This window comes from Leptodactylus fuscus, chromosome 1 (genome assembly GCF_031893055.1).
Source record: "Leptodactylus fuscus isolate aLepFus1 chromosome 1, aLepFus1.hap2, whole genome shotgun sequence".
NCBI lineage: Eukaryota > Metazoa > Chordata > Amphibia > Anura > Leptodactylidae > Leptodactylus > Leptodactylus fuscus.
The window spans coordinates 279,278,155-279,304,133 of NC_134265.1; the positions used below are offsets into that span (position 1 = coordinate 279,278,155).

A 25,979-nucleotide genomic window follows, 5' to 3' on the forward strand; every position below is an offset into this window, starting at 1 on the left:
AACAATGTTGGCCAGACTGTGTACGGACAGTGATAGCACAGTTGTCAATTAATTTATACATTTCTAGGCGGAATAATCGAGGAGCAATGCAACATAGCATTATAAGATAAATTCTCTAGAATTTACTGAAACAGAAAGGTCTACAGCAGGGGTAGGGAACGTACGGTTCTCCAGCTGTTGCAAAACTACAACTCCCAGCATGCATACTTGCTCTGCTGTTCTTGGAACTCCCATGGAATTGAATGGAGCTTGATGGGAGTTGTAGTTTCACAGCAGCTGGAGAGCCGAAGGTTCCCTACCCCAGTCTACAGAGATGGCAGGTCTCCTTGAGAAGAATTCCACATTTAGTGAAAAACGCAGCACTTCCACTGTGTTTTTCTGTAGTTTTTTTTAGCTGCATTTCGCTATAGCTTTCCTTTACAGCACCATCAATGCTGAGTACTATTGCGCCACACATCTGTACAAATTTTCTGGCTACATGATCAATAGTCTAAAGATTGATACATGATCACAATCACGTGTGATGACTAAAACGCACAATTATTTATTTACGTAATTTGGAGTGTAAAATCCTTTTCCTACTATATTGTACTGGTTGGGACTCTATTTCCACATTCAACATTGCAAGTGGTGTGCATCCTACACTTTGGCATAATAAAGTGGTCATCTAATACATGAACAGATTTATTTCAGATATAATATGTACAATATATGTCTGTAAAATGGTAGACTAATAGATTACTTACTGTCACGCATATTACAGGGTAACCAGTTGGTGGTTTAGAACTTTCTTTTGCTTTAGAAGTATCATCATATATTAGGAGAGAAACAACCTGGGGTACAGCTGGAAAAGTCACATCAGCAACACTATCCATTTCCTCAATGTACACAATAGCTTTGTTCATCTGAAAAGATAAAATATGTATCACGTGACTGGTAATGGCGGACCCTGATACATGTATTTATAAGATATCATTGCTACCAACCTATGGAGGATCATCAGGTCACCCACTATTAGAACCTGGATATAATGACCTAGAACATATGTTTATAGAGTATGACAACCAATTCTGAAAACGAATACCAGAAAAAAGGACTCTGTTCTCAGAATCACAAGGGGGTCACAACTACTATCCCCTCTGAGAGGAATAGTCTTCTCTTTTCCAATATTCTACTTTTGCTATAGAAAGATTCTTACCTGGGTTTCAGCTACCATGTTATCATCTGGCTTCAAATGAACTGTGAAAGCTTCCCGCATTTCTCTTTGGCCATCATATAATATTTCCAATTCAACAAAATGCTCGGTGTCTCCCTCTTTAAACTCAACATCTATGAAAGGAAACATATATCAATGGAAATCTAGTAAGCTAATCATCAAAAAAGGCATCTAGAATTATGCAATTAATAATTTAATGTGATAACTTCAAGTAAACAGGAGCTAAGTGATATAGCACGGCATGCTCAGTGCATATGTATGGCGGTGATTGATGGGGAGGAGGGTGACCGTATATTGATGACCTGCGCTAAGGATAACTCTTTATTAACTGGACTGCAGGGAATGGATCCTTAAAGGGGTATTCCCATGTACATAATCATATCTATATTTGTAGATAATTAAAAGTTAAACATTTTTGCAAATATAAGTAATTAAAAATTCTGCAGAGTTTTAAAGATTTTCTCTAACTTTCTTAGTGGTGACAGTCTTTTATCTTGATCAGTTGCCATGCATACAACCCCTAATGTTGAAACTTTCTATGGTCTGGGACTTGTCAGGAACCCAGCTATGATTTTCTTATTGTAGCTGGGTTATCAGGCAGGGATACTACATGTATCAGAAGATATCCCGGCCACAATAAGGAAATCATGGCTGATTTTCTGACCTTAGAAAGTTTCTGCATTGGTGGTCGTATCCTCTGGCAACTGATCAAGATAACAGACTGTCACCACTAAAAGTTAGAGAAAATCTTTAAAACTCTGCAGAATTTTTAATTACTTCTATTTGAAAAAATGTTTAACTTTTAATTATCTACGAATTTAAAAATAATGATGTAGATGGGAATACCCCTTTAAGTAACCAGTCATGAATGCTGAACTACTGTAAACTTGAGATCCTGATAACTGCACCAACTATCTTATTGATTGTTTATCACCACATTGTGGTAATTTTGGTATTGACTTTGCCCAGCATTGCGAGAAAAGGGCGATTAGGATTTTTAGTTCTCTCTATATTATTTTCTTTTTTTTATATATATATTCTTTTAAACTTCTTTTTACGTGTAAAAAATGTCATTGAAGTCAATGGGAGTCTTATTTTTACACATGTATTCTTTACACGTGTATTGTGCCAAAATGAGCGCGTGTTTACTCCGGGTGAATGGACCCTAATACATTGCACTGAGTGGCCGCCATGTTTAAATACCCAACATTCGCTGTAATAGCTCTTTGCATCATTTAATAAATGCTGTTAAGTTGGAATTTTTTCTCTAGCCCCCACTGTTTCCAAGCAATCAATGCAGTTAGTTTTGGAGATTAATATACATATTTATGCTCATGAGTGTCAGGTGGGCGGTGTCAGACAAGGGGTGTGATTCTCAGTTCTGACATTGTCCACCCTTGTTTGGAGCTTTGTGTCATGCCCACTTGCCTGCTCCTGTGTGATACCACCCACTTGATATTAGAGAGTCTAGTTAGCATATAAGCACCAAAACTAACTTTACTGGTACATGGGGATAGAGAAAAAAATCTAGCTGTGCTAATAGTGGAGTGGTGCCTATGAAATGATGGTAAGAACTGGTGTTGGTGGAATTGGTAAAATGTCCTCTTTAAGTGATACACATGTGGGCTGTCACTTTTGTTTCTCTATGTTTCTGTAATGCATACTCTATTACAGGCTATCTGAACTACATGGAACAGCTACGTTCATCCTTGAACTATATGCCATATAATAAATTTAAGAGTGGCATTTGTAGCTAGGTTTAGATTGTCAGCCTTCTGTGTGAACATTCTGAAACACTTAAGAAATGACACACAGTGTTGAAGTTACAAACAAACCCTAACATTTTATTGCAAAGGGTCTTCAAGGTGCATTTTGTATACTGATGACCTATCCATAGGACAGTCCATCAGGATCTGGTGACCTATTGACTCCTGGTGGACCTTAAAGTAATCAGCTGACCCGGCTGCCTATGGACTCTGGAAGCTACTGCTGTTAACAGGGCTGAAAGCAGCTCATTTCCTTTTCCTGTAGTAGGCGTAGAGCTGCAGTAACTCTGTGGCCCTGCTGTACCGCTTCCAGCCCCATTCACAGCATTATGTAACAGATAGATCAGCTGATCGGTGTTGGAAGACCCCTTTAACTGAATATATTACAATAACAGCTATAGCAATAATATAAATACAGAAGTATCATCATATGAATCTTAATCTTACCTTCAGATAATGGGTTGTAATCTTCACCAGAAGTGGCTGACCCATCCTTTGTGTGAACTCTGACAATCGACACTTTTGAACTGTCACCAACACGTAGTATGGGAATCTTCACAATAGCAATTTCTCCTACTTCCTGAGGCTCTTTAACACTATATTTCACTTCCGAAAACCGAATAATGGGCTCTGTGAAAACATATACCCAATGAGTGAATATCAATTGTGTCCGATGAAGGAATATCAATTAATAAGCCATGTAACACGTGAAAAGAACTTATACAATTTTACCAAGGCTTTGACACTTTTTCTCTTAAAGAATGTGTTCTGGGAAATGATGATAAATGATGACAAACAACAGCACCAGCCAAAGTGCAGCAAATAAAAGTACACTTACAAACAAAATGGAATAGAAGGAATGACTCTTGTTTTCATGTATGCTAAATATATATATGTACCTACATATATCCATCTTGATTTTATTAATAATTTGGGTCATTAATTTCTATAATTCAATTTGATTATTGTAGAATTGTTTGCTTTCTTGGGTGCTTCAAATGCAATATTAAGAAAGCTATTATAACTATAAGGCATGTTACAGGCAAACCATATCTGTCAGTGCATAGGAAATAAGTAACTCACTGTCTTCCAGATCCTTTATCTTCATCAGTGTTTCTTTTTGATCTCCAATTGCAGCTCCGAATTGTGAGTCACTTTTTGGCGTGCCAAGAACTAGTCTGAATTCTTCTTCCTCTTCATAGATTGTATCATCCATTAATGTCACTGTACATGGCTTCTCAATCTCACCTGAGGATGTATGCCATTTTATCATGTTGAATAGTTTAACTGCTTTAGACAACTAAGTCTGCATTCACATAATGCTAATGCCCTCCATCTTACAGATACATTTGTATAACTGTTTTGTTTCTAAACACGCCTATATGTAAGTGGACACATAAACTCTAATGTTGCCATGTGCCCCTGGGTCAGCACTGAGGCCTGTGACTGGTTCTCAGCAGATATACTTTGTCACTTTGACCCAGTGTTGGGATGTTAACGTGTCCCTTGTGACCACTGAAGCCTGTGTTTGGGGGGGGGGTCATGTCATCAAGGGGCCAGGAGAAGCCAGAGGAGTATGCCAGGGACCCACCAGATGCCTAGAAGAGGGCTGGGGTCTGAAGGGATCCCAGAGTAAAATAGTATAATATTAATGGTATAAAGTTATTGAGTTCAGGGAGGGGGTGCAAACGTCATGAATATTTGTCAGAATGATTCTTGTGAGGTTTACCCATCTCTGCATACCTGTATTCATGGCCCTGATCAAAACCAAAAACAGGTGCATATTTGTATCCGTTTTAGCTAGACACACAACAGATGCATTAAATGGATCCTTAACTGGGTTATCCCATCTCAGCATTTCAGCTTCTCTTTTGTCTCCTCTCCCCTCTACTTCCTGGTTTCCTTGACAAGCTGGTGGTCGGGCTTAGCCTACGTACAGCTCAGGACAGCAGCATGCTACAGTGTGCTTGATATTTACTTACAGAGACACACAGGCTCTGACAGACACTGTTCTAGCCCTTATCTGGGTTCAGCAACTAAGTGAACTTATTTTACAGTGAAGAGAAGAGACTAGTGGTGGTCAGGAACAGCAAGGAAAGAGTCAATTGACCGCCGCAGCTAAATAATTAGATAGTGATCTGTAACCTAGGCTACAAGTTTACATACTATCCTGGAGATAGGAATACCCCTTTAAATATAGTATGTTTCTGAAAAGATCCTCTTAGAAATGCTCGGTGCAGTACCTGGGAGAAATACTACTAAAGAGTCATCAGTATTTGGCCTTTCTTCATAGTCCAATGTAACCTGTGCAGAGCCCTGGCGGGTATAGCATCGTACTGAAGATTTATGGCTGACATCACCACTCCGGTATAAGATAGATGATACTTGCTTATCCTTCTCGTTCACAATGTATACTGGCTCCTTGAACTGCACCTTGGGTACTGAAAGCAATACAATGTTACAAATTCACTAGAATTACAGTGACAGAGGGAGCAGATAATGCCGATTAGGTCTACATTCACACATGTCTTTCTAACGGCAGTCACATGGCCAATGTTTTGATGATGTATTATAACTGTATTGTAGCACTAGATTACTAGTTATGTGAAATAGTTATGAGCTCTGTTATTTCATCATATTGATAAGTATTGACAAGTACTAAGTGCTGTGTACTTAAAAAAGGAAGTCTCCACTACAAATTCCCTTCTAAACCACATACATTGCATACTGTTGTAGGGACTGTCAGTGGCATATTCAAAATAACTTTTTTTTGTGTTAAATACAATTGATGCAAATGAGCCGTTCTATACACGAGAAGCCGGAGCACATCTGCCGGACCACTTGTTTTCATTTATGGTCATCGAACATCAGGACCTGTCAATCTTGATGCCGGGAGGTGGTATCGGGTGGTAGCCACAGACGGGTGCTGTGACAGAGAGTGCACTTTGACACAAAATGGTATATATGCCACTAGCAGCCCCTACATCAGCTTCTAACTGGTTTTGATGCAAGTTTGATGGTGGCAGACTCCCTTAAAGAATAAACACATCAACAAATGCAGTATATTCAAGATGCATAAAAATTCAGGTTCATAGAGGAATGGGCTTTAGGTAGAGGAGGTCAATTCTACAATTCTAATTTGACTATAATCACATAGTTATTGTGTACTATTAATATGCATCATATGTAATGTACTGTTTTCAACTCTATATGGAACAGACTACTTACAGTCAGAGATGGTGTCATTAATTGTGACGGTGGTTTTGCTTGGCTCCCCAAGTACAGCATTTACTGGCATACGAAGTACTAGTTCGAACTTTTCAAGACCCTCCAAAGCAGGTTGGCCCAAGTCATCAAGGATGGTCACTCGAAAACTTTGCATGTTCACACCAGGGGCAAAGTCAAGATTTCTACTAATGCCAACATAATCTATTCCAGCTATATGGTAAAGGAAACATGGTTTAGTACAACAAAAATCACCCCTTTTCTCAATTTTGCCTTTAGAACATTTTATATCATAATGTGGTGGAACTGGTTTTCATAAAAAGTTAAAAAAACAAAAACAAATCCCTGTAGCTTCTTTACAGCCGACCATGAGATTTTTGCACCATACAGAATACTATATACCTTAGCATGATGTAGTCTGTAGTCTACCACCACACTTTATAACCAGATGCCCCTGCTCAGATGTGGTGCTGATAATAAGATTTACATTAGTAACCTGCTTTTCAGACAAGACATGTCTTATTGTGCTCACCATCGGCCGGCAGTAGCTCTGTTTTCCTGGAGCGTACAGTGACTGTCGCTGCTTTGGAGAGATCTGTTCCAGTTCTCCACACTCGGACTTCCACATATCCAGCACTTTCATCAACAAGATAATCAGTGTCAGCAAAGTAGAAGGCTGGCTCTAAGGACAAGATGGAGAATTTATTGTTACTTGTTTAGAATATGTCTTTTTTATTCACTATAAATATATGAATTGTAATTTAATGTCTAGTAAGACATATTGTAGTTTATACATGTAGCATCATGTTGTGATAAACTACGGCTGTACACCTTAGACATCTGTTGCTTATTTGACTGACAGCTAGTCTTCTTGATATCCCCCACATATACACACTTGGTTCAGCTGAGTGCAAGAGTATAGCTATAGGGGGTGCAGAGGTAGAAATCAGTACCTGGTCCTGGTGCCTCAGGATGCATGGCGACACCAGGTACATGGTATGTGGGGCCCCATTACATACTTTGTACTGGAGCATAAGTGCTTCATGTTATGCCAACGGCTGAGTGTGCATGTCTTCTCTGTATGGATAACACAGAATCTTTACTCCCTGAACATCAGGGAATATCAGTAAACAAGTCCTTCTGACATTGGGAAGTTTGGCCAACATGAATATATGTATGGCTAGCATTAATTCAATTGTAATACCTGCTTAGGAAAGACAAGAAGTACACGTCTGTTTTAAATCAGTTTTACAATAGGGCTCAAAATGCACCTGACAAATATCAGAAGGGGGCAAATTGTCCTTCCCATCTTTTGGATGTCAAGTCTCAGGCTTTGGGACTACTGCTATGTGATCCGCACTGGAGAAAAAAGGTTTAATCTCCAGAGGCGACAAGGCTTCTTCACTGTTACCCCTGGTTCAGATTAGCGTTTGGATTCCGTCCGGGGGAGTCCGCATGGGGGCGCCCCCAAACGGAATACCAATGCAACTGCAAGCGCTGTGCAGTTCAAGCACACGGACCCCATAGACTATAATGGCGTCGAAAGATTCATGTGGGCAGTGCGCGGCAAGCCACGGACCCCATTATAGTCTATCGGGTCCGTGTACTTTAACTGCACAGAATCTGTATAGTCTGCGGTGGGACCATACACTACTCTACTATGTTCCCCAGAGTTTCTTCATACAGAATCTGTAAGAAACCAACCTTATAACATGCTCTATGTGGAATACTATGGAAGTACTGCGATCCCTAGATGCAATGTTTCAAAGAGAGGTACCATAGGGCATCACATAGAGTTCAACTGTGCACACAGCGTTCCACTAAAGCAGATTGGCATTGCATGTTAATGACATTTAAGGCTAAACCTGTAAATGTAAATGAGATTCAAGATACATTTACTCTGTCAAGCGTTACAGTACTCTCCAGCAATCAAGTAGTTAAACTATCCAACCATAGTTCTCAGGCACAAAGACAAGGAAATTGTATTCTACCAATTAGTAGCCATGCGTCCTTTTCCCCTTTCTTCATCCTGCCAACACATATCTAATAGCATAATGCTCACTTAGCCCTGGTCTTTCTCCCAGCACTCTGACTGGTACTTATCGAAACACCTTCAAAGGATAAAAGGATTGTGTCATGGTACAAGGCTTAGTTTGTACAGATAATAAAGGTGATGCTTTTTAAGCAATTTCCACTTCATGCTTTTAGGTTACTAGCACCACATAAATAGAGCTCAGATGACTTCCCATAGTCTTCTGGCTTTTTGGTTTGATAAAGTACCGTACATTAAACTCTCTGCTGGAAATGTAATGTAGTTTTGCCTCAAAATATTGTACTCTGTGATGTGTAATGCTAGTTACAGTGACAGAGCCTGGAATAAGGTGCAAATACTTTCATTGAACAGTTTTTGTTAATAAATGGAGAGTAATATTATAGGATGCATTTCCCTAGCAGGGTATACTGGAGCCATGCATAGGGGTTTTATGCAAAATATCAGCTGTCACCTGTACATTAATGGTGGGATAGCTGTCGGGTTTCCCCAGAAAGAGGAAAGCATATCTAGGTATTTCCCCATGGTAAAAGGTTTGAAATGACTAAAGCTAGCTTTAGTTTACATGTACATGATAACCCCTAGTCTAGATACAAAAATCTACGGGAAACCAAACATGTCTCACATACTGTATATTATTATTATTATTAATAATAATAATAATAATAATAATAATAATATAAATTAGTCCATAGCTGTAATAAAGGCCACTAATGGGATGATGATAAATCTATAGTAGGTCTATCACTATAATATATAACCCTGTATTATATTATGTATGTAATTAATTTTTACATACAGGGTGTCTGGAAGTAAGAACAGAAAATGAAAGGGTAGACTTTAACTGGGATATGAAGTGTTTTTTAATAATGAACACATGACCGGATATGCACCGTTGTGGTGCTACAGGTAGACCGAGATGTCAGTTTCCTGTCCCTCGCTGCGCCATGTGAAAGGAGAAACGAAGAAGAGAAAGCGCTTTAATGGGAAATCAGTTTAATCACTATTACTTATTTACAAGAATTGCTCAACTTGCTGGCGCCTGGGTCGATGCAAGCAGTGCAACGCCGGGAGATGGATTGACGCAACCATTCACAGACTCCTTGCATGGCCTCAATGCGACGAACGCAGTCTGGATGTGGTTCATGAGCTCTTCACGGGTAGGCACAGGCGTCACGTACACATCGGACTTGACATGTTTCCACAAGAAAAAATCAATGGGGGTCAAATCCAGCGAGCGAAGGGGCCACAGCACAGGTCTGCCACATCCGATCCACCGATTCGGCCATCGGTTGTTGATGTGTTCACGGACGATGCGGCCAAAATGGGGAGGTACTCCATCCTGCTGGAGCCACATCCTTGCCCTCATGTTCAAAGGCACGTCTTCGAGCAACATCGGCAAATCATCCAGCAGAAATGCACTGTGTCAGTCTACCTGCAGTGCGGCCACGGTGCATTTCCGGTCACATGCTCATTAATAAAAACGCTTCATATACCAGCTAAAGTCCACCCTTTCATTTTGTGCACTTACTTTCCGGATACCCTGTATATCCAAACCAGAAAGTTTCATATTGTGATATGGCCAATATATAGGCAATAGTTTTAGTTTGACTATACTTCTCCTAGGTCAAGTCAGCCTAGTCTGTTGGTGCCTGTCTAGCCCCATATATCACCTGGGTCATCTGCTACTTTCCTGACTATACCTCTGGGAACTATATTTTCTTTACTATTGCCAACTCTTCCACTTTTTCCCTGTAGTAATCTGTTGCCTTTCTAAGCTGGCGTTCACACTTGTGCCACTGTCTGTCCTTTATGATTTTGCTGAAAAGCCAGGAAAAACTGCTTGGGGGCGGCTTGCCGGCGGTCAGTTTAAAAACCCATTCATTCCAATAAACGAATCTTTATTTTTTTGATTATTTATTGATTTTCTGTTAGATATCTACCACAATTCCAAATACTATTTATATAGTCATGATGCTAATACCCCTTTCCCACTTATTAATCCGTCTGCCTAAGTCATATCAGCCATCTACCCAAGTTCTCATTTTACCTTGTTGTTTCTAAAAAAAAAAAAGGGGGCCATTTACACTAATCCTCAAAGGAGCCTGTGAAAGCAGCCTAAGAAAGCTTACCTTTGTTGTGTGCCTACAAGGGAAGTAAACCTTTTCTTTTTCCCCTGCCCTTTAAGTCTTTCTACATTGATTGTGTGCATAGGATACAGCATGAGCAGGAAATTTATGATTAGAGCAACAATTCATGAGATCATGTTCCCATGCCCAGGTGCTTCTTGAGCCGATTTAAAGGATAGAAAAAAGACTAGGTTGTAGATAGCCAAAATATACAATAGTGGAACAATGGCACTAGTCTGCTTCTCCCGCCATGTAGTTTGGAGAGAATTATTCACCCATAGCCTCCGTATGAACTAAATCAAGTATGGATGGGATATTTTCTAGGTTTTATCCACTTAAAATTATGATTTACATAAAATTTGATAATGTGACCAAAATTAATATTCTAAAAGCACAGAAAGCACAATTATGAGATAGGAAGCACTCATATAAGATTATGTCTCATTTTAGAGGGAACTTGTCAAAGTGAAAAAACAACTCTGTGAACATCATGTTACAGAACAGGAGAAGCTGAGCATATTGATATAGATATTTGTGGGAAAAGATTCAGTGCAACTTGTCTTTTAATCATTTGGGTTTAGGAGTCCAGTGGACTATCCTTACCTACAAAGAAAGCCAGTTAAAGGGTTATTTATTAAAAAGACCCTTAATATTGCAGTTTTTTTAATTTGCCATTATTTACATTATTTGTACCGTATATTTTTTAGTATATTTATTAGTATCACTTTGTATTTATTAGTATCACTTTGTATTGCAAAATCATGCTATCTTGAAAAACTGTTTATTTTGTGCCACACATAGGTGGACGGGACCAGCAAAAAGGAAAGGTAACATTAAATGGAAAATAATTCTACCTGGTATAAAACTAAGATGTATCATTTATCAGTATACAGTGGGGTACTTTGGTTTTCCAACCTACCACTTAGGATTAGAGGACAAGTATTGCGGTTTCATTTAATTATATGAAATATAATAATTTGAGTGTCTAAAGCCTCTTGATATTATCATCCAGGGATAGTGGGAATATACAATGCCGTATATTATTGGAATCAACATAAAATAAAAAGTTGAATCTGTTAGAAGTGTCCATATTGGATGTGAGCATTTCTCACTTTTTTTTTTTTTTTTACCAAAGTTACATAAAATTGTGTCTGTGAATAGACAAAAAGTAGCATTTAGCAGATTTAGGTCTTTCTTATTTTTATTCTTGGGATGATTCTATAAGATGAACCCCTTAATATTACAATATCAGCCCTTGTAATAGATAATGGCCTTTTTGTGCAAGTTGTGGTTATTTTTGTGTTATACAAGTTGAATAAATGTCCATTACACTACCTGCTTTATATACATTTATTTTATATATGTTCCTTTTATATTAGGCTTCCAGTTGTCTCTTACCATCATCTGTATCTGCCAAAATAACCACTTTAGCGCTGGAGAATTCATTTCCTACTCGTCCACCCATTGGCATGCTAAGAGTAACATTGAAGACCTCATCTTCTTCATACAGTGAGTCATCAATAATGATAATGCGACAATATTTCTCTGTTTCATCTTTGTCAAACCGAATAATGCTGGTATGGTCATCTGAACGAGTGATGTAATCAGAATAAGACAAGACGGAGGATGGGACAGTCCCTGTAGCTGTGCCTATATGGAAGAAAAAGTGAGCAGCTTAGCATCAACTAAAGAAACAAAATGATAGTGTGTACCTAAAAGGTTACAGGTGGACAAGAGCGTCTGTTACTTACTCTCCCCCCACCCCTTTTAGGAAAGAAAGGTGATGTGACCTTTGATTACTTAAACTGGAATGTATCTGATAAGGCGACACCATGTAGGTTCAGATCTCTCACTGAGAATGGGGAGGGAACAAACCTAAACCCAGCTATGGAAAAGTTCAGTCACCAGTTGGATTCTAAAGATTCAAGAAAATTGATTAATTCCTTGGTGACCACTGATATTTCTAGTTAGTTGTACATATCTTTATATAGTTTAACATGTACACTATAGATACATTTTACATATTACCTGAGAGGTTGTTTTTTTTTATCTGTATATACTTGGTAATACATGGTAAGCTTGAGACAAATTTTCAGATTTTCTAACTTACCTTGGTGTGTTGAACAGACTACCATAAATTCTTGACTGACATCTCCAGACCGTCTAACAGGGATGAGTAGTTCCCCAATGTCTTCTTCAATTTTATACTCTGACTGTGGAATGTATACCATAGATTCTGGGAAAAAGCAAAGAATGTTTAATACTGTAATACACCTGTCATCCTGAACTTACAATACTATAATACTGAAATATGTGGTCTTTCTATGTATTAAATTACTTATTCCTGTACTTTTGAACAAAGTGTCAATGAATGTCACACATATGTCCAATATCAGGACCACTCGTTTATATCTAAGATATTTTTAACTTGAAATGTTTAATGGGGTTTTCGCACAAAACAAAAAGTTATCCCCCATCCACAGTCAATCACATTGGTCATACATGCTCAATGCTGCAGCACAAAGGAAGAATGATCATTCTGGGAAAGTTTTTTCACAGAAAGATCATTCTAGGACTAACAACCATAGGACAAAAACTACAAACATGACAGACTTATTTCTAAATGATAGCTCTTATTTAGTGGGCTACAATGATTGTTGTTAGATTTTACCAGATAACCAACCAACCTGGTTGAATTCATCTATTTACATCGATTTGAGATTAATTTGTATTAGCACCTAAAATATCTTTGGATGGTCAAGACATTTGACTCAGCCTGTATAGGTTTCAGTCTGCAAAATAAGCTCCAGGCTATACAAATGCTCCTGCTTGTCTGTGTAAAGGATGATCATATGTACCCCACAGAATATCCATTTTGCCTTTCAAGAAGTATAATGTACTTAACAATGTACTAGCCATAGCTACTAGGAGTTGTGTCCATTTATTGGGTGCAAGCAGGGCCATGCTCGTACAAGACATACAAATGTCTAAAACACTTAATACATGTGGCGCGCAGCACGCTAGACAATTTTTTGGACAGTGTAAATTATGTCAGAATTTTGGGACATTTTGCGTAATAAATCTTCCCAATTTTCTTTTCCAATATCCATATTTATATTCGCATACATACCATCACCAGGATCTACAATCTCAACAGTTGCCTCATTGGGGAACTCTAGTGCGGCCATGACGGGTTCAGATAGTATTATCTGGAAAGTCTCGGATTCTTCATATTCGTCGTCGGCTATTATCCTGACTTTCCATGTAGCTGTCGTCTGACCTGGATTAAACTGGACTTGCTTCTGTGTTTTCCCTTTAAAGTCTTTATCTGTAATTGCTGCTCCATCCTTTGTACTAATGCCTGAGTGAGGCAAATAAACACAAGCAGTGAAGAGCTTCAAAGACACAATGAAGGAAATACAAGAATATTCTGGGTGGCCTGACCAGAAGACCAGGAGACACGTATAGCAAGCTTAAGGGGGATTTAGACAAGATGTCCCAAATGTAATGCATTTGTAGTGCATCATTGTCCTGGTATCGTAATAATGGTAGTATTTCAATGGAGTATTGATGAAAAATTCTGGACTATTGATGTTGAAAATTCAGGGGAACTGAAAATCATGTTACCTATAGTAGAAAGCCATGCTGATTTTTAGTTTCATTTCACTTTATGGTGTAGCAACATTTTCTTACCCTCAGTAGGCCTCAGACTACAAGTAGTGACTTGTTCATGCTTATATTTAAAGGGGGTTTCTCATCATTGAAAGCTGAGAGCCCTGAGAGTAGTATTTAGCTAGTGTTGTAACCCCCTCATCCTAAGGATAGGGTGGAGACCTGGTAGACAGACCTCCATAATGACTAAGTCATGACATATCATATGCATAATGTGATGAAATGATTGACGTCTGAAGGCTGTGTATGTGCAAACACAATAATCCATCAATTACTGCTAACAAAGCTGGAGAAACACAAGGGGAATGTTCTCCTTTTAAAGATTTTCCCAAACCATCTTAGTGGTGACAGTCTTTTGTCTTGATAGGTTTCCAATGAATATGACCAGGAATGCAGGAATTGTCAACGCTCAGAGATCTAGGCATGATTTCCTTATTGTGGCTCAGTTATCTTTTTATTCATGTAGTGTCCCTGCCTTATAACCTGCCCACAATAAGGAAATCATGGCTAGCAATTCCTAGACCTAGAAAGTTGCTTCATTCATGCTGGTATATGCTGCAAACTGGTCAAGACAAATTATGGTCACGAGAGATGAGCGAACAGTAAAATGCTTGAGGTTCGATATTCGTTTCGAGTAGCTCCTCAATATTTGACTACTCGAATCGAATATCGAACCCTATTATAGTCTATGGGGGGAAAATGCTCGTTTCAGGGGTAGGCAACATTCGATCAAATTATACTTACCAAGTCCACGAGTGAGGGTCGGACTGGATCCTCCGAGAAGTCTTCTCCGTGCAGCGTCCCCGCGGCAACTTCCGGCTCTGAATTCACTCTGCCAGGCATCGGGCCTGGCAGAGCCGACTGCGCATGCCTGCACTACAAGCGGACATGCGCAGTCGGCTCTGCCCAGGCCCGATGCCTGGCAGAGTGAATTCAGAGCCGGAAGACGCCGCGGGGAAGCTGCACAGAGAAGACTTCTAAAGGTAGGAGAAGAACCAGCGTTGATTGGCCGACTGTATAGCATTCGGCCAATCAATGCTGGTTCTGCATCGAACTTTTACATTCGAATAGCGAGTGGTACTCGATCGAGTACGAGTATTTCGAATACTGTAGTATTCAATCGAATACCTACTCGATCGAGTACTACTCGCTCATCTCTAATGGTCACCTCTAAGATGTATAGAGAAAATCTTTAAATCGCATTAAAATTTTTATTTATTTTTGGAAAAATTGTTACTTTTTGTCTATAAAGTTGAGTATAGTTAAAAACCCCTTGAACTTTTTTTTAAACTAAAATAACACAATTATTTTTTGTGGTGTTAGGACTAAAAAGATAGTGGATTTCTAGAGTTGTACACTTAGGGGACAGATCTACTTGAAGTGGCTAAATGAGTACTTGAAAATATCCAAATACAGAATGACATAGGAGGACAGAGTATTGTTTTGTCTCCTAAAATAACCTTACATTATTATTAGTTACTCTTCTCCAGACCTATGCCCTCAGTCTTCATAGTGACTAGGTGAATATGTTGTAAATGATTTAGTAAGATTCCAGCAGTATTGAGTTACTAAGAATCGTCTGGAAGAGTTAAGTGTAAGACTAGGAGTCAGACATTGGAGATTATATAACGCTTTAGTCACTCTTTACAAGTCCTGAAAAGCTTGTAAAAGTTTAATTTTGGCAATGTGGAGAGAATGTAATACTTAGGTAACCACAAGTGCGGTGTCTATATAAATGCAGAAGTCTAATATTCAGGAAAATAAACATAATAGATTACAGTGAACTACTATAAATAGAAATTAGACAATTATTTTTAGTGTGAAACATATATGAATGACTAGATAATTGTCTAGAAATATGCTATTGATGGCTTTTCATTAGGACACAAGTGAACTTTCTTTGTTTTTAGTAGAATCACATGTATTTGGCCTAAAGCAAGGCGATCATCATGTATCAGAAGAGAATCAGGGAAAAGGTTAATATAGGTCACAAAGCCATTTTTTCTTGAAGACTTCTGAAACACACGGTTCAGCATGTGAAGTCAGATTCGTGTAGATACTTACTGACAAATGAAGTTTCACCAAGATATCCCCTACGCTTCAGGCTCACTTCTAAGAACTTGGCATCTTCATCTATAGTATATTGATTTCTCTCCAATGAAATCCAGGCCCAGTTAAGACGGAATAGCTGACTACTTATTTTATTACCCCCTAAAATGAGAGGAAATAATAACAAATGAGAAACAATCGTAAACAGAACATTAATAGTTTAGAGAAAAGCAGTTGAAAAAGATATTAAATGTGAGGATTAAAGTTAGATTAGAAAACATTACCATTGATAAAATAATCTTAATTATTATTATTCAGAAACAGATATCTGAGGTTTCCATAGCTTTCCATAGTGGAAAGGAAATATCTGCAGCTCAATCTTTGCTATTTTGGCTATTTTTGCGATTCTGTATTTCTAATATGCCTAAGAATGTTTTTAGGTAGTATTCATTAATTAAAAATGTCCTGTAACCAAGTTATCCTATAGAGTAATATCTCCCAGCTGAAATATGTTATATATAAATACATACGGTATTATGATAGTGCCAGCACACATATCTGGGATTCCTCCTTGAGTAAAGCAGAACTATTTATAAATGAAACAACCTGTAAAGACGACTTGTTTCCTTCCATCACTCTCCCTGAGTCTATAGTAAGTCTACAGACCACGTCAGCAGAGGCCACCCATGTTAGAGCTGACTGATGATAGCTTACCTCTTGAGTGTTGTATTGTGTTGTATTAATGGCACTGAAAGCAGGATCTTTCCAAGTGTTGTTAGTATGAGATGCAATGTCACAACCCAATATGCTTTTCAGTTCTTGTTGTTATACCAGATTTCAGCACAATGCTAAATTAAACAAGCAGCAAGCATGGTCTTGCAGGTTTAGATGATGTCTTAGAGTAGTTGACAGGTATACAACATAAGATTAATGAGAGATACTCCACTAAGATGTTACAGTTAATAGGGGTGCTGAATGCTCTTCAGTTCTGAGTGACTCACTACTCATGGTTGGACTTACAAATACAACGTCAGTCAAAATGCTGAATCTTGACCCTTTATTAATATGAAATGTTCTATTGGGTACTTTTAAGATAAGGTGGGGCAGGTAAGGTGGCACATATCATGTATATGACCACAATGTAACATTTTAGATATTTGATTTCCATCTGTATATTTCTTTTGAATATATAATGGTAAATTTATATAGCTTTCAAGTAGTATCAAAAAATAAGCTATAAAACGTCTAACTTAAAGGACCCTGTGATTTGTTCTTACAGACCTGGCAACTGAAAAGATGTCATGCTGCATGGGTATAGCAGAGGAAGTGGCTGGCAGGGCATCAACCTTGGGCACTTACTACCATAGGTGCAGTAATAGATAAATCTACTTTTAGATACAGCACTAAAACCACAGACAGAATCTTTGCCCCATGTGAACTTACTTCTACTTACCATAGAGAGATGTAGTGCAATGTTAATAGCTGTATCAATGTTGCAACATATATGATCCCTTTACGCCAATTATTATTCGTAAATAATAAAGAACTCATTATGTAGGAAATAATTTATAATATGAGGTGCAATAATTAACAAATTTGTTGCACTAACATGTTGGTGTCATTTAACCAAAACATTCCAAAATATTTAACTAAAAAACAAGGATACTTACCGTATATCACCACATTATCCCTTCAACTACTGAAACTAAACACTAGACAATGAGCTCCCTCTACTATCAGACTATTTAGAGTATCATATCCATCTGGATATCAGATATTATAGATTCTGGGAAAGCTATGGTTGTCTGTCCTGAAATCCTGAATGACAAAATTGCTTTGTTTGGCAAAGAATCTGGAATAGGCAATTTATGAGTGTCACTGACGTGACACCATCATTGTACTATTATATAAAAGAGGTTGTGAGAAAATCTGCTGTAGAATTCACATGGGAGTTATCATTTTAGTTTTTTCCCAATGGCTGGCAGAAGCTTATACCTTCACCTTGGAACAGCAGACTCACAATGACACTTCACTACTAATTGTATGCATGCCTAATTATGGCTGGGTGGCCGGCACTGAAATAATCTTCTTAATTTTCCTTCGACTACATGGGGGGTTGGAATCAGTCTGAAATACTAATGAGTTTGCAGTCTAATGGATTAATTGGAGTGATGGGAACGTAATTCCCTTTCACAATAATTACTTTGATATATGACATTTTTGCTTTGGTTAAGGTAGTGGCAACGATGGTGAGTTATATAGCAGAAAATATTAGTATGTATACATATGTCTCTCCATTCCTGCTCTCAGTCTTACATGCTTAAAGACGACCTGTCACCAAGTTATTTATTTCAGAGAAGGTTAAAGGTTACCATCCACTTGGTGAGTAAGCGCTTACTAACGTATGACTTTCCAGTGGCCATATCTTTTCAATGGATGGATGAATTAAAGGAAAAAAATGCCAAATTGTTCATGGGCACAGGGGAAATTTAATGATGTAATTTGGCATTCTGTACTTGGTGATAGATCCCCTTTAATGAAACACAATAAAGTTTTTTTCTGTGTAGATAAAGCAAAACCTTAGTTTTCTGTCCATATTATCTGACCTATTATATTATCACATACTTTGAATAATTCAGGGTGTCCTGCTACTGGAACCCCCTGGAATAAGCTGCAGTCTGCAGTGGAGCCTGACATAGATTGTTTGGTTGTATCATATCCTTTCACATCAATCATCTATTCATTTAATGCATGTAATGTCTTTCTTCCATTCAAGCTAAACTATTGATCATTCACAACAAAGGAACCTTAAATACTAATGATTGAAATGTTTGTGTGCTGATATGATTGTATATGGATGTGGATTTACTCTTCTTCTTGGCTGGACTTGTCCAGTCACAAGATATCTAGATTTTCAAGACAATATTAGATCACAAAATTATATGTTATATGTGTAGTCACCAAGTGGTTGTGTTGTGAATCGCAGCCTTTCAAGGATTTAGTTTAGATGTGTAGTATGGTATTGGTATTGGTTTTATGAGATATTAAAGTCATTACCATGTTTGAGGTTATGCATTGCAATGTTCAGAAACAAAGCAGGATCTAGTTACTGAGAGTTTTAGGCCAGGGCCCCATGGGTTGGAAACACTGAGGCGTTTTACAGTACCTCCAAAGTGGATGGGATTCATACGAATCCCATGCTTACTTTGCGGAATAAATCGCAGCGTGGACACCGATATCCAAAACCGGCATGGTTTTGGAAATCGCAGCATGTCAATTATATCAACGGAAACGCCTGCAGCTTTCCCATAGATATAATTGTAACAGAAAGTCAGCAGAGGAAAACTCAGTGAGCTTTTTGTTCAAAGCACTGCGGGAAGAACCGTGATGCGTTCACGCTGCAGTTGTTCCCCCAGCGCTTTAGCGCTACGTTTCCAGCCCATGGGGCCTTAGCCTTACAGTTTTTGATTGACATTATATTATTATTATTTTACAGCTGAAAAAATGACAATATACCTTTTATGTCTAAAACTATTTCCATACTTCATTTTGTTCTTTTCTTTATTACACAGTCCAGTCATATTAATGTGACCACCGCCTACTTTTGACATCAACCTTAAATAACCAATCGCAGAGGGCACGTGTCATCAGCCATCTGGGTGCACTCATCATTGTGGAAGGCATGATGGATCAGCACAAGTATTCATCTATCCTTGCGGACCATGTTCACCCCTACATACGAATTGTTTTTCGTCAGGATGATGGCATCTACCAGCAGGACAATGCAATGTGTCATAAAGCTTGCAGTGTACGTGCATGGTTCTAGGAGCACCAGGATGAGTTTACCATACTCCCTTGGTCAGCAAATTCCCCTGACTTGAACCCAATCGAAAATCTGTGGGACCACCTCGATCGGGTTGTTCGCACCGTGGATGCTCAACCACATAACTTAGTGCAGCTGGCCACAGCACTGGAATCGGCATGGCTCAACATCCCAGTGAACATCATCACAACATCCCCTCTCTTCCTGCACGTCTTGCACTGCCAAAGGTGGTTATTCTGGATTGTGACAGGTGGTCACATTAATATGACTGGACTGTGTAGTATAGCCTAGCTAAGGCCATGTTCATCCAGTACAACTTAGGTGAATGTTTATTTTTTAGTCAAAACTGAGATCTGATCTGTATGCTTTGACCCTGGTCAGGATCCATTCCTCGATTTGACTATGATAACAAGTTGCGTGATTAAAATATTTGACATACTTAAAAATTCTTCTCAGAATGGTCATTATTGTTGAATCCTTCATCTTAGCTTTGGATATTCTAATTCCTTACAATACTGAATCACATGTAACGCATCATTAAAATGTCATTCTTAATTAAAAAAACGTCAACCATTGCTACTCTTGTGTTTTTGATATCTGATATATTCATTGACTGATTTACTTTGGGTGTTACATTATAGAGATTTAAACATTCTCATAGAGGATTTATTTTCAAAGGAAATGTGATGATCGCAATAGTTTAAAACCAAGATATATTAACCTCCAGACAGCCAGTCTGCCTGCTGACACAAAGCCATGATCTTTGAATCTCACATATAGGAATGTCATCAAACTCACAGAAAACAAAGGTCCCTTAAGTCTCAAGTTCTCCAAAGCATCAGATCAGTTAAACTGAGTCAAGAAAGCCATGCTGGGTGTTTTTATATAGCCACTGTTTGTGATTCTAGATGTGGATTGCTAGTATATACACGTATCAAATGTACAAGTCACAAAATAATAGGATTTTTTATGTCACTTTGTAAGCCCAATGGGTAAAAACAATTTTTCCTAAAATACTGTGTCAACCATTTTAAAGATCAAATTCACATTCACCATCCAATTGTTTATATAGAACTTTGAAGTTTTTTTTTTTTTTTTTTTTTTGGGGGGGGGGGAAGCATGTTGGATGACCAGTGTCACATGTCATCAGTGTCATGTGACCGCCCCAGGGACATTTTATGATTATCCGTTGACGATCCGTTTCCCCATTTCTGGAAAAGGATCATCACTACTATTCCCATCTTCTCTATTATACCTACCCTCCAGGCTACTTCCAGCGAGGCGGCTCCTCCCTCTGTAATGCTTCGGACAGGGTGCACTCCCTTCTTCACTGTGTGTGCCACTGCTAGTAATTCACCTCTACTGTGCATCCACGCATGCGCAGTAGAGGTGGATCATCTTTTGGAGTGCAGACTATGTTTTTTGGTCTTGTCTATATATTTCGATAGCAGTTGTAAGATTACATATATTTTATATGAAATTACTTGTACCACTGTGTTTCAGAGATGCTGTCTTAACTAATAATAAATTACTGTAGAAACAAGGTATATATTCCTGCTAACAAAATAATGCGTTAACAAATATAATAATAATATACATAGTGACTTGTCCCCTCTCCAATTTACTTGTCATTTGTCCTAGCAGATTATGTGCTAAAATCACATTTTTGTTGCTCCCGACAGGATAACAAATCCTGATTGACAGTGAGATAACATGTGAGACAGAGGAGTACATACATAGCATTGAGTAGCCATTCCTTTACTCCACATGCTAAGATTGCATAGAGTCATCTACAAAAGTTAACTCTTCCGATGCTTATTCGTGTACATTCAATAAAGGGTGCAGGGGAATAAAGGATTGTGCTGTAAAATACAGGTCACCACATATATAGACACACAAATGTACATTTAACCGACAGGCCCAATGCCTGCATATGGCCAGCTCAATACAACCTCCATGGTTTTCAAAGCTGTAGTACATAGCCCATAGAAGTAGGCAAATATTGTACCTTAGTATATACAGCCATCTGCATAAAGCTCTACAGATGAAACCTAAATCTTTTAGTATGTAATATATCCCACTCCCTATGTATGCGTGTGTTGGCTTAAAGGGGTTTTTCCAGGACCTATCCTTAGGATACCAGGCACATCTATTAAAAAATGTTGAGAACTGTGGCCTGTAAACAATGGAGGGTAGTAAGTGTTTGCTGGTGTCTTGTGTCCTTATCAGATAGCTCAATGTCTGGGAACAAAGGCGTCGGACTCACAGACTTAGTCTATTCTAAGGTCCTGGAAAATGGGGACCTGGAGAGAAACAGGCCCAGCTGTGACATACATTAAAAGCAGAGAGGATAAATACCTAATCGGTAGGGGTCTGATCGCTGGGATTTCCACTTGTGTAGAGAGCAGGAAGTCCTTTTACCCCCAATGATCAATTATTTATCCTCTATCCTATGAATAGAACCCCTTTAAATGAACATGAGGCCTGTGCTAGAACCCCAAGTGGAGCAATCTTTAGATTATAGCATTGTTTATGCCTTAAGTCAAATTTAAACCATTCCCCACTGTAAAGACACTGAGAGCTTAAGAAAGGCCATCAATATTGTGATCTAAAAAAAGACTATAGAATAATATATATTAACAACCTTTGTAAAATGGGAGGATGACCACTTAATACAGTAAATACAGTATTTTTTGTCTGGGTAACTCAGTCCAAAATTGACCCCTGTGTCAAATAAATTGCTACATCACCTTTGCAAGCAATTTAAATGAAGAAAAAAAACCTCTCCAGGGCAAGGCTTCTGCAAATGTCAAAGGGCAAAGGTTCTCTAAACGCCACATAATAGGTGAGGCCCCCAGGTATTTGAGATTATTTACCAATTTTATATCCCAGAGGAAGGGAAAGGACTTGGAATGCTGTGAGGTCTGTTTGGCTAAGTGCACAATAGGAGGCAGCCATGTAAGCACCATTTATGCTCAAATACTCTACAGGTTTTAGCAGATGTGTGTCACCATGAAGTTATTCTGAGAATTGTCTATGGTTATAATAGTATTATAAGAACAGATAAATTTAAGCAAATAGTCATTATTGTTATCTAACTTCTAAACTGTTGTCTTAAAAGGGTAGTCCAGTTCTTTTTTTTGATGAACTATCCTCAAGATACTTCACCAGTAGAGATGAGCGAGTACGGTTCGGATCAGCCGATCCGAACAGCACGCACCATAGAAATGAATGGATGCACCTGGTACTTCCGCTTTGACGGCGGCCGGCCGCTTAACCCCCCGTGTGCCGACTACGTCCATTCATTTCTATGCGAGCGTGCTGTTCGGATCGGCTGATCCGAACAGTACTCACTCATCTCTAGTCACCAGTAAAAGCGAAGTACTGGTCTGACACCTGGGACCCTAGCTGTTTGAAGGGGCTCCATTGCTTGTGCGAGTGCTGTGACCCCTTCACTGTTAACTATCTGTTTCATAGCAGTCATGCAATGTATTTACAGCTTTGTCTCATAGAAGTGAATAGGAAAAGGTCATCAATTAAAAAAAGGACAGGACAACCCCTTTAAGTTGGCCATTCACTTTAGATAGCTGACCAGCCAACAGATATCTTGCCCGACATACCCATAAATAGGTACAGTGGGGCAAAAAAGTATTTAGTCAGTCACCAATAGTGCAAGTTCCACCACTTAAAAAGATGAGAGGCGTCTGTAATTTACATCATAGGTAGACCTCAACTATGAGAGACAAAATGAGAAAACAAATCCAGAAAATCACATTGTCTGTTTTTGTAAGACTTTATTTGCAAATTATGGTGGAAAATAAGTATTTGGTCACCTACAAACAATCAAGATTTCTGGCTCTCACAGACCTGTAACTTCTTCTTTAAGAGTCTCCTCTTTCCTCCACTCATTACCTGTAGTAATGGCACCTGTTTAAACTTGTTATCAGTATAAAAAGACACCTGTGCACACCCTCAAACAGTCAGACTCCAAACTCCACTATGGTGAAGACCAAAGAGCTGTCAAAGGACACCAGAAACAAAATTGTAGCCCTGCACCAGGCTGGGAAGACTGAATCTGCAATAGGCAACCAACTTGGATTGAAGAAATCAACTGTGGGAGCAATAATTAGAAAATGGAAGACATACAAGACCACTGATAATCTCCCTCGATCTGGGGCTCCACGCAAAATCTCACCCCGTGGGGTCAAAATGATCACAAGAACGGTGAGCAAAAATCCCAGAACCACGCGGGGGAACCTAGTGAATGAACTGCAGAGAGCTGGGACCAATGTAACAAAGCCTACCATCAGTAACACACTACGCCGCCAGGGACTCAGATCCTGCAGTGCCAGACGTGTCCCACTGCTTAAGTCAGTACATGTCCGGGCCCATCTGAAGTTTGCTAGAGAGCATTTGGATGATCCAGAAGAGTATTGGGAGAATGTCCTATGGTCTGATGAAACCAAACTGGAACTGTTTGGTAGAAACACAACTTTTCATGTTTGGAAGAAAAAGAATACTGAGTTGCATCCATCAAACACCATACCTACTGTAAAGCATGGGGGTGGAAACATCATGCTTTGGGGCTGTTTCTCTGCAAAGGGGCCAGGACGACTGATCCGGGTACATGAAAGAATGAATGGGGCCATGTATTGTGAGATTTTGAGTGCAAACCTCCTTCCATCAGCAAGGGCATTGAAGATGAAACGTGGCTGGGTCTTTCAACATGACAATGATCCAAAGCACACCGCCAGGGCAACTAAGGAGTGGCTTTGTAAGAAGCATTTCAAGGTCCTGGAGTGGCCTAGCCAGTCTCCAGATCTCAACCCTATAGAAAACCTTTGGAGGGAGTTGAAAGTCCGTGTTGCCAAGCGACAGCCCCAAAACATCACTGCTCTAGAGGAGATCTGCATGGAGGAATGGGCCAACGTACCAACAACAGTGTGTGCCAACCTTGTGAAGACTTACAGAAAACGTTTGACCTCTGTCATTGCCAACAAAGGATATATAACAAAGTATTGAGATGAAATTTTGTTACTGACCAAATACTTATTTTCCACCATAATTTGCAAATAAATTCTTACAAAATCAGACAATGTGATTTTCTGGATTTGTTTTCTCATTTTGTCTCTCATAGTTGAGGTCTACCTATGATGTAAATTACAGACGCCTCTCATCTTTTTAAGTGGTGGAACTTGCACTATTGGTGACTGACTAAATACTTTTTTGCCCCACTGTATGATCCGCTCTTCCATATGATGCATGTGTACTGGATTGGGAGGTGAGAGAATAGTTTTCCTGAGATGTCAATTGGACTTCTTGAAATCATTGGGATTGGCTATACATCTTTTGTGTATGGCTAGCTTTATTCTCAACATTCTACACCTTCTCACTCTACCCTATACATATACATGCTCAAATTGGCCAAGTGTACACATGTTCTCAATATGGAGTTGAAAATAAGCTGCTCACAGCTATTGACCATGACTCATCGCCCTCTACAACAAAAATGACTGCATATGTTAAAATCCAATAAGCCCAATCATTCTTTCCCTTGACATCTGCCATTAGGGGAGAGTCAACACACAACCTGGTACTATTGGTTGCCTCCTTTGCAGACTGAGTCAGGTCTTTAAAATTGCAGCATCGTGACTATCATCTGTCCCTTGTAGGTTTGTCCTTTTTTATCTTTGTTCCCCTGAACCCCATCTTTATGAGAATTATAGAGATGGTGGGTGCTTTGAGACAATTTTGAACTGTTATTAGATACCAGGGCTGCTAGCACGGGGAACTGAGATTTTTTAGCTGTGAGGGAGCATTCCCACAGCGATAAGTACTATCTGACACTATATATTCTAGTTTTGATTTTCACTTTGGCTGTACGCCATCTTTTAATACCATTTATTAAATGTTAAGTTTTAGCTAGGAGATGCCCATACCTGCCAACCGGCATGCGTCATCTCTCTACTTGTCAACTCTTTCTATTTTCTAATTGCTACCATAAAATCCTCTGAATAAAGGTTGCTAACAACATCCTGCCACCGCTGCA

At 38.9% G+C, this 25,979-nt stretch overlaps 1 protein-coding gene across 1 annotated transcript in view; it reads right to left on the minus strand.

The window, feature by feature from the left end:
- Positions 1-25,979, minus strand: part of FREM3 (FRAS1 related extracellular matrix 3) — a 59,710-nt gene that overhangs the window by 19,534 nt on the left and 14,197 nt on the right. Inside the window, exons 3-13 of the mRNA XM_075265544.1 lie at positions 16,123-16,269; positions 13,517-13,747; positions 12,497-12,622; positions 11,785-12,036; positions 6,740-6,889; positions 6,211-6,420; positions 5,226-5,423; positions 4,066-4,230; positions 3,430-3,612; positions 1,199-1,329; positions 747-905 (exon numbers count right to left, since the gene is read on the minus strand). Coding sequence (XP_075121645.1) covers positions 747-905; positions 1,199-1,329; positions 3,430-3,612; positions 4,066-4,230; positions 5,226-5,423; positions 6,211-6,420; positions 6,740-6,889; positions 11,785-12,036; positions 12,497-12,622; positions 13,517-13,747; positions 16,123-16,269 — 1,952 coding nt within the window. The remainder of the gene's footprint in view (positions 1-746; positions 906-1,198; positions 1,330-3,429; positions 3,613-4,065; positions 4,231-5,225; positions 5,424-6,210; positions 6,421-6,739; positions 6,890-11,784; positions 12,037-12,496; positions 12,623-13,516; positions 13,748-16,122; positions 16,270-25,979) is intronic.